The sequence below is a fragment of the Bombina bombina genome, chromosome 8 (assembly GCF_027579735.1).
Source record: "Bombina bombina isolate aBomBom1 chromosome 8, aBomBom1.pri, whole genome shotgun sequence".
In the NCBI taxonomy this organism is placed as follows: Eukaryota; Metazoa; Chordata; class Amphibia; order Anura; family Bombinatoridae; genus Bombina; species Bombina bombina.
In genome coordinates, this window is record NC_069506.1 from 271,578,259 (window position 1) to 271,587,113 (window position 8,855).

The 8,855-nt window shown below is 41.7% G+C and overlaps 1 protein-coding gene across 2 annotated transcripts in view; it reads left to right on the forward strand.

The window, feature by feature from the left end:
• HMBS (hydroxymethylbilane synthase) overlaps window positions 1-8,855 on the forward strand; it is an 89,320-nt gene that overhangs the window by 8,674 nt on the left and 71,791 nt on the right. Inside the window, exons 2-3 of one of the 2 annotated variants that reach the window (XM_053691348.1) lie at window positions 3,583-3,642; window positions 3,772-8,792. The exons of the other annotated variant lie outside the window; for it this stretch is intronic. Of the exons in view, the coding sequence (XP_053547323.1) occupies window positions 5,664-6,602 (939 nt within the window). The 5' untranslated portion in view covers window positions 3,583-3,642; window positions 3,772-5,663 and the 3' untranslated portion in view covers window positions 6,603-8,792. Of the gene's footprint in view, window positions 1-3,582; window positions 3,643-3,771; window positions 8,793-8,855 lie in introns of those variants that run through there. 2 annotated transcript variants of the gene reach the window in all.

The window sequence follows — 8,855 nt, forward strand, 5'->3', positions numbered from 1 at the left end:
TCACCAGCTATCCTCAGTAGTGCATTATTACTCTCTGCAGCCGACTTTATAAAGGTCAAAGTTCAAATCTTCATGGATGCATTTCAATTTTAAATAGAAGTGTTTTTGCAATATACTTCCATTAGCAAAAATGTTTCTAGTTAAAAATAATATTTTTTAAACAACATATTCACATATGCTCTGAGGAACATGCACCAGTATTCATACCCCACACCTGCTCAGCGGGCAATGGTGTCATACAAGCCACTACTGACTTTCTGAGAAGGCATGGTGTCAGTATACTGGGGCACTAAACCCTTATAGCACATGTGTGTATGCTGCTGAAGAGGAAAAAAAAAAAATCAATGTTTATTGGAAGCTTATTGCAGAAATACTTCTATATCTAACTGAAATGCACGTTTCCATTATGACCTTTCTATCTCTTTAATAACTGTTTGCAGGGATTAAACAGAGTATTTTATTAATTCTCTGCTGCTTGCATAATAACATTAGATTTATTTTTTCTTGTACAGTACTTCTATGTAAAAAAATAAATAAAACGTATAGGTCTATCTATATTTCTATTTGCTGCTCTTTACTACGGATAGTAGAAGTTTGCGCCATCTAGTGGGGAGATATGTATTTTTTTATCCTTGTAATTTTAATATTTATTTTTAGTTTTAATTTGGGAAATTTATATAGACTGGTTCTGTTAAATAAAATAAAAAAAATAGTTAATGTTTCACTCACATTTCAAATTTGCACTTTGTTACTCCTCTTTTAATCCCCTCCTGTGAGGAATTATTTGTCTACATCGGAACAAAAAAATTAAGTAAGACTTGAAATCACATGATCATTCATGCGATTGTGATTTTAACTATGAGATTGGTTCGGGGGTGGGGGTGGGCCTATAACGCTAGACACTCCCCTCCGGCCTGCAATCCCATTTAGGAAGCGGCTGTGGCTTCAGGACAACCAAACAGCTAGGACGTTCTATGCTGTCCTAATAGCGCTAAAGCCGTCGGGAAGGGATTAAATGCAAGTTACTGAACAAGACAAACACAAAGCAGTTTGAGCAGTTTTGAGCTCTGTGTCTTTCTTCTACCTTTGCTTTATTCCGCCACTACATTTCAAGAGTCATTGTCAGCTCTTAAAAACCGTTCTATGTTTTGCCAAAGTCACCTGCTCCTTGTTTATTTCCATAGGATAATGCAAAGCGTCACTGCTCCCGAGCTTCCCCTTATATGCTCCAGCACCCCCCAGAGGAGACCCGCCTCACACTGTAAACACCACTGGTATAGAGTATGAAATAACTGTTCCTGTATTTTATAAGACAGGAGGCTCCTATTTTGCTTTACTTTCTAAACTCCAGCAGTAATACAAGTACAGAAAAAAGAAACATAGTATCTCTGGACAACCAATCAGATTACAGTACACGGTAGTAAAGCCAGGTTCTGTACAATCCACTTCCTCTTTCTTTACTGCTCCAGATGTAAACTTGTTCTGAATTGATTTTTAAATTGCTTTGTATTTCTCTGTTTCTTGAGACTCTAGCTTTCCCTGCCACTTATGCATTGAGAGTGGATTATTTTCTACATCTTTTTCTAACTAGTATATATTATATATATATATATATATACACACACATATATACACACACACATACACACACAGTGGATATAAAAAGTCTACACACCCCTGTTAAAATGTCAGGTTTCTGTGATGTAAAAAAAACGAGACAAAGATAAATCATTTCAGAACTTTTTCCACCTTTAATGTGACCTATAAACTGTACAACTCAATTGCAAAACAAACTAAAACCGTTTAGGTGGAGGGAAGTAGAACTAAAAAACTAAAATAATACGGTTGCATAAGTTGAAGCACCCTTTGATTTTATTACAGCACTCAGTTTTTTGGCTATGAGTTTTTCAGCATGGCACATTTTGACTTGGCAAGATTTGCCCACTCTTCTTTGCAAAAACACTCCAAATCTGTCAGATTGTGAGGGCATCTCCTGTGCACAGCCCTCTTCAGATCACCCCACAGATTTTCAATCGGATTCAGGTCCAGGCTCTGACTGGGCCATTCCAAAACTTTAATCTTCTTCTGGTGAAGCCATTCCTTTGTTGATTTGGATGTATGCTTTGGGGTGTTGTCATGCTGAAAGATGAAGTTCCTCTTCATGTTCAGCTTTCTACCAGAAGCCTGAAGGTTTTGTGCCAATATTGTCTGGTATTTGGAACTGTTCATAATTCCCTCTACCTTCACTAAGGCCCCAGTTCCAGCTGAAGAAAAACAGACCCAAAGCATGATGCTGCCACCATGCTTCACTGTGGCTATGGTGTTCTTTTAGTTATATGCAGTGTTTATGCGCCGAACATATATCTTTTGGAATTATGGCCAAAAAGTTTAATCTTGGTTTCATCAAACCAGAACACCTTTTGCGACATGCTTTTGGGAAACTTCAGATGTGTTTTTGCAAAATTTAGCTGGGCTTGGATGTTTTGTTTTGTAAGAAAAGGCTTCCGTCTTACAACTCTACCCCATAGCCCAGACATATGAAGAATACGGTCGATTGTTGTCACATGCACCACACAGCCAGTACTTGCCAGATATTCCTGCAGCTCCTTTAATGGTGCTGTAGGCCTCTTGGCAGCCTCCCAGACCAGTTTTCTTCTCATCAATTTTGGAGGGACGTCCAGTTCTTGGTAATGTCACTGTTGCACCATATTTTCTCCACTTGATGATGACTGTCTTCACTGTGTTCCATGGTATATCTAATGCCTTGGAAATTCTTTTGTACCATTCTCCTGACCGATACCTTTTAGCAATGAGATCCCTCTAATGCTTTAGAAGCTCTCTGCGAACCATGGTTTTTGCTGTAGGTTGCGACTAAGAAAATGTCAGGAAAGACCAACTAGAACAGCTGAACTTTATTTGGGGTTAATCAGAGGCATTTTAAATTATGGCAGGTGTGTACTGACTCCTATTTAACATGATTTTGAATGTGATTGCTCAATTTTAAACTCGTCTACATCCCGATTTATATAATTTATAGGTCACATTAAAGGTGGGAAAAGTTCTGAAATTATTTATCTTTGTCTCATTTTTTTACATCACAGAAACCTGACATTTTAACAGGGGTGTGTGGACTTTTTATATCCACTGAATATACACACTAACATTCGTTTGTGATTTCAAACTTTTCTCTATCTCTTACCGCTTAATTTTCTATTAAACACTTGTGTTTTTCGATATATTATGTAAACGATAGTATCGTTGGTAGCGTAGTGGATCTACTGTAGATTGAAGCTTGCAATATCTTCTGACAGTATCGCTGTCCGGGCGCACTTTTTACCGCCACAAACGGTGCCCAGGCGGCCATCTTGGTAGAGGAATTTTGCAATACTTGCTTACTACGCACGCAACGTCACACCTTGTGACCGCGGCCATGTTGGATTTTATTATTTCCACTATACCACCAACGATAAACATATTTACAGTGAGTTATATACCATAATAAACGGTGCACTTATATTTATAGTTAAATTGATGCAAATCGACTATATATGGGGTACTAAAGTAATTTATATACATCTGCAGATACAGATCAATATCGCAATATCCCTGTGAACAAGAACTAAGGAAAACAACAAAGAAAACGTATCCTTTTACCAAAAATAAACAGAAGTGTTTTCTGGCATTTGGCGGTATTCTCTGAGCTCCGCAGCAGGCAAAATACATATTAATCATATCATATATATTTTATTTTTTCCTTAATTTAATAATCAGATATCATGTCTGATGATGAACAAACCCCTGTTGACATACAGTCGCTGGTTAATAACACTGTGTCACAAGCAGTATCCTCTGCTCTAGCAGATATTTCATCTATGGTTAAAAGTATTATACAGGAGACCCTTGAACCTCCGGCCCTGATGCACAACTCCTCTGAACCAGAGACCTCTAAAAAGCGTACTTCCAAAACCAAACACCAAGGGGAACCCCCCCATTCTAAGAAAAATAAGCCTGCCATAACCCTTCCCCTGGGGTAATATTACGAAAGACAATGACAATAATACTACCTCTGAACCAAATAACCCCATGTACTACCCTGATGGGTACCTATCAAATCATGAGTCAGAATGGCCTGAAGAGCCTCACGAAACACCCTGTACCCAAGAGGACACGGACACCTTCCCCGCACAAACCATTATAGACCCCTTAGGTCAGCCTATTATTCTTTATATATATATATAAAGCACAAACAGATTCAGCAGCGCTGCCCCTGGGTACAAGGATAACAGTACAATGGAGTAACAATACAATAAAAGACAACATTTTACAGACAAATACAGGGGGAATTGAGGGCCCTAGTCCCGTGGGAACTTACAATCTAGATGGGTAGGAGGATGGGAAACAGGAGGTGGGGACTGCAAAGGTGAGAATGATATTAGTGAGGAGATAGATGAGGGAAACTGTTAGTTAAGTGAAGTTAGTTTGTTAATAAGTCAGGGCCCATGTTTGACCCTGACCAAATAAGACACCCACGGTCATCTGAATGGTCCCCTTCACCACACAATGCAATTCTTACAAGCATGGCTAAGAAAACCCCTTCCTAATCCCACTACGAATAAATTACGGGCAGAACGCCCACGACCCATGCTCCCAGATAGGGAATCTTCCACCCCTGAATTTGACTCCACTATGGTGACTTTCCTCACCAGAGGTGGGAGAGACCCTAGAAGGGGCCAAGACAAATCACTTAGATCGTCCCAGGATAAATTATTAGACATGGTGGGGCTGATTACACAAATGTTACAGATCACCGATAAGGCTATGATAACTTCCCAACCCTCAGCAGATCAGAGAATGGGCACAATGTACAATTTGCCTTCTAGGCAACACCAATGTAGCACTCTCTACTGAGAGGCGCAGGGCAGCTCTTGCCAGACTAGATCCTAAACTGGCCCATATGGCAAAGACAGAAGGCGGATCCTCAGCCAAAGGATTACTCTTCGGGAGTCCTTTATTTGAGATCTGAATAGATTGGTTTCCAGATTTACCTCTTTGGACAGAGCTCAGTCTAACGTGCGCAGAGTACTTTATAACAGTTTTTTGCCAGGGCTGGGTGTTTCAGGGATCGTTTGTCCAGCCAAGCAACGTTCAGAGTCTCCTTCCGTCAGCAATATGCTCCACAAATTAGACCCTTGTTCCGTACAAGGGGCCGGCCCTTCCGAGCCAGAGGTCATCCACAAGCCCCTCCAGCTCCCACTAATCAAGGTGAGTCCTTCGCTCCTTCATGCTTCCCCAATAGAACTGGCGGGCAGACTTGCACGTTATTTCCCAACATAGAACACCTCAGACCAGTGGGTTTTGCAAACAGTTTTAGGATTCCAGATAGAATTCTTCCAACTCCCGTCACAACCCCTCCCTCCCAACCCAATCCCGTTTCCTCATGCTATGCAGGTACTTATAAATTTGGAAATGCGTCAGCTTCTCTGCAAAGGGGCTATAGAACGGGCCTCAGTACGAGGGTTTCTAAACATGTTTTTGGTCAAAAGAAGGACGGAGGCTTTCGCCTGGTCATCAACTTGAAAACCTTAAACTTATTTCTCGTCTACCACCATTTCAAAGTGGAGGGCATACACCTACTCAGGGACACCCTGCAAGGGCAGGATTGGATGATTGGATGGTCTAGATTTAAAAGATGCATACTTGACAGTGCCCATGCATTCCGCATTCCGCCATTATCTTCAGTTCCTTTGAAACGGAGAACTCTGGCAATTCACATGTCTCCCCTTCGGCCTCAGTTCAGCTCCTTGGTGTTTCACCAAGATTATGAGACCGGTTGCAGCCTTCCTTCGAACCAGGGGCATCAGGCTCATCCTCTATCTCTAGACGACATCCTCATTTTAGCGCAAGACAAGAGCTTATTACTCAATCATTTAGAGTTCACAACGAACCTCCTGCAACACCTAGGTTTTGTGATCAATCATGACAAATCTCTCCTCCTTTCTAGGTTTCACAGTGAATTCAATAACAGCTATCGTGCCCTTGCCGCAGGCCAAACTAGTCACCATTCGAAAGGAACTCAGATCAGCTCTGAGGAAACAACTTGCGAGGATCATAAGGCTCCTATCCTCCTCCATTCAGGCAATTTCCCCAGGTCCCTTATACTACAGGGCCATGCAGAGATTGAAGCACTCTTACCTACACAAAGACCCTTCCTTTGCCCAACCAGTAACTCTCTCCCCAGAGGTCAAACAGGAGATATCATGGTGGCTTCACAATATGGAAGCCTGGAATGGCAGGGTCATTTTCGGTTTCTCGCCGGATTTCGTAATATAATCAGATGCCAGCCTGATTGGCTGGGGCGCATCCTCCGACTTTCAGGCCACCGGGGGCAAATGGACTCCGGAGAAGTCCTCGCTCCATATCAACTGTCTGGAACTCATAGCAGGTCCTTTTGCCATCTAATCCTTCAAGGATTCGTTGAACAATTGTTGTGTCCTAATCCATATGGACAGCATCTCAGCTGTCCATTATATCAACAAACTTGGAGGTACCAGGTCACTGATCCTAGGGTTTTTAACTCAACAGTTTTACCAATTTTTCGTTGAGAACAATATATAAGTGATGGCGGAATATCTTCCGGGACAGTCCAACGTAACGGACTAGCTTTCCAGGTACTGGAGAGACGTCAGCGACTGGAAACTGAACAGATGTATTTTTCTCATAATACAAGCTCTCAGGGGACCCTTGTCAATAGACACTTACCAGTTCCTGACATACTTCAGTTGGTTATCAGACCCAGGAGCCCTGGCCACAGATGCCTTTCTCCAAAAGTGGCCCCCATACAGCGTTTATGCCTTTCCCCCATTCTCCATGATCTCCAGGGTTCTAGCCCTCATCCGCAGACTCCAGATCACTATCGTGATAGTCACTCCCCTTTGGCCAGCTCAAGCCTGGTTTCCAGCCCTCTTAGAACTATCTCGTCAGTACCCTCTACTGATATCTCCCTTTCCGAACCTCTTAAGGAGCACAGAAGGTGACCATCACCCATTAATTCTAGATGAATCACTCTGTCTCCTAGTATGGACAGTTTCAGGGGTTCCTGGGACCCCTCAGGCCTTTCGGACACAGCTTAGGGTCTCCTCAGAAATTCCTGGGCCCCTGGAACTCGACGGTCCTATGAATTCGCATAGTCGATCTGGGTTCGTTGGTGCTTGGCAGAATGTACTGATCCCTTTTAAGCACCTCCGGTGATTATAGCCATTTTCCTTGCACATCTATATGAACAATGGAAAGCCTATCGTACTGTTAATCTCTTTCGCTCTGACATTTCAGCGGCTCACCTACCGGTTAATGGCTTACCGGTTGGTAAGGATCCTCTCATCTCTCGCCTCCTGAGGGGTATCCGTCTTAGGATTCCCCCTCAATCTCATTATAAATTCCTGTGGGGGTATCAAAACTTCTGTCCTTATTTCAATCCTGGCCGGATAACTCCTTGCTTTCCATGAAACAACTATCAGCTAAATTTGCTTCCCTTCTCTCCTTTAGGAGAGCCTCTGATGTTCAGGCTCTCAATATAGACGAGTTTTCTCTGTCAGGTTTACAGTTTCATATTAATAGGCGTACTAAAACCTTCTCGTCTTCTCTATCTTACCCTTATCTAGATTCTGAACCTCTACTGTGTGTAGCAAGATGCCTTAAAGAAAACTGCGCTCGCACGGCTCCTTTCCGTACTTCAGATAAAGGCTCTTTACTGATTTCTTATATTCAACCCTTTTGCCCCATATCGGTCCTTACTATTGCCAGATGGATATGATGGGTCATGTCACTAGCTCACATTCCGTCCTCCTTCGGAGCACATTCAGTTAGAGGGGCAACAGCCTCTTGTGCCTTTAGGCAAGGTTGCTCTTTGCAAGACTTACTGGCTGCGGCAGACTGGTCTTCTGACTCTATATTTCGTAAATTTTTATTTTAAACCTATTTCTCAGGCTGCTTTGTCACTGTTAGATACTTAAGCTTTAAAAAAGCAAAATAGGAGCCTTGTCATGAAATATAGATTATGATAGCCTTGGTGACTCTATAGTCCCAATTTTATTTAAGACAGGAGGTAAGTATTTTGCCCCCCCCTTGGGTAAATTTCTTTCACTATATATATAGTTTTGTGTTACTTTGATGCATTATCTGTTTTATTCTAGTGTGAGTAGTCTGATTTCAAGTTCAGGAAATCTTCCAGGAAGTTCCGGTTCCGTTGGTCTTATATTCTACAGTTCCTGAGGATTGGTTCGGTCCGGACCAGTGAAGAAAGAGGAAGTGGATTGTCTAGCACCTGGCTTTATTACCGTTTACTGTGATCTCATTGGTTGTCCAGAAATAATGTTTCTTTTTTCTGTACTTTTATTACTGCTGGAGTTTAGAAAGTAAAGCAAAATACTCGCCTCCTGTCTTTAATAAAATTTGGACTGTAGAGTCACCAAGGCCATCATAATCCATATTTTACAGCTAAGAAATGGACCCTTTCCTACTATTTGCAATGCTGAAATGGTGGATATTGCTATAGGATCAAGGGACTAAGGTACCAAAATCATGTGTTCTGAGATTCAATGTGGGCATATTGAACCTGAAGAAAAGAAAAAAAAAAAAAAAAGGATTTGAAATGAGCAAATAACTAATGCAAATCTGATCATATACAGTAGTTGCAGGGCCATGTGATCAAGATTCAGAAGAGATGACAACTCCCCCAACTGCGTTCCCCCTGGATTAACCACTGATTTTCCGTGTTTTTGTATTAAACAACTGGTAATCCAGGGTGATAGAGCTAGATTTGTATTGCAGTCACAGATCGGTTTACTATAAAATAAATA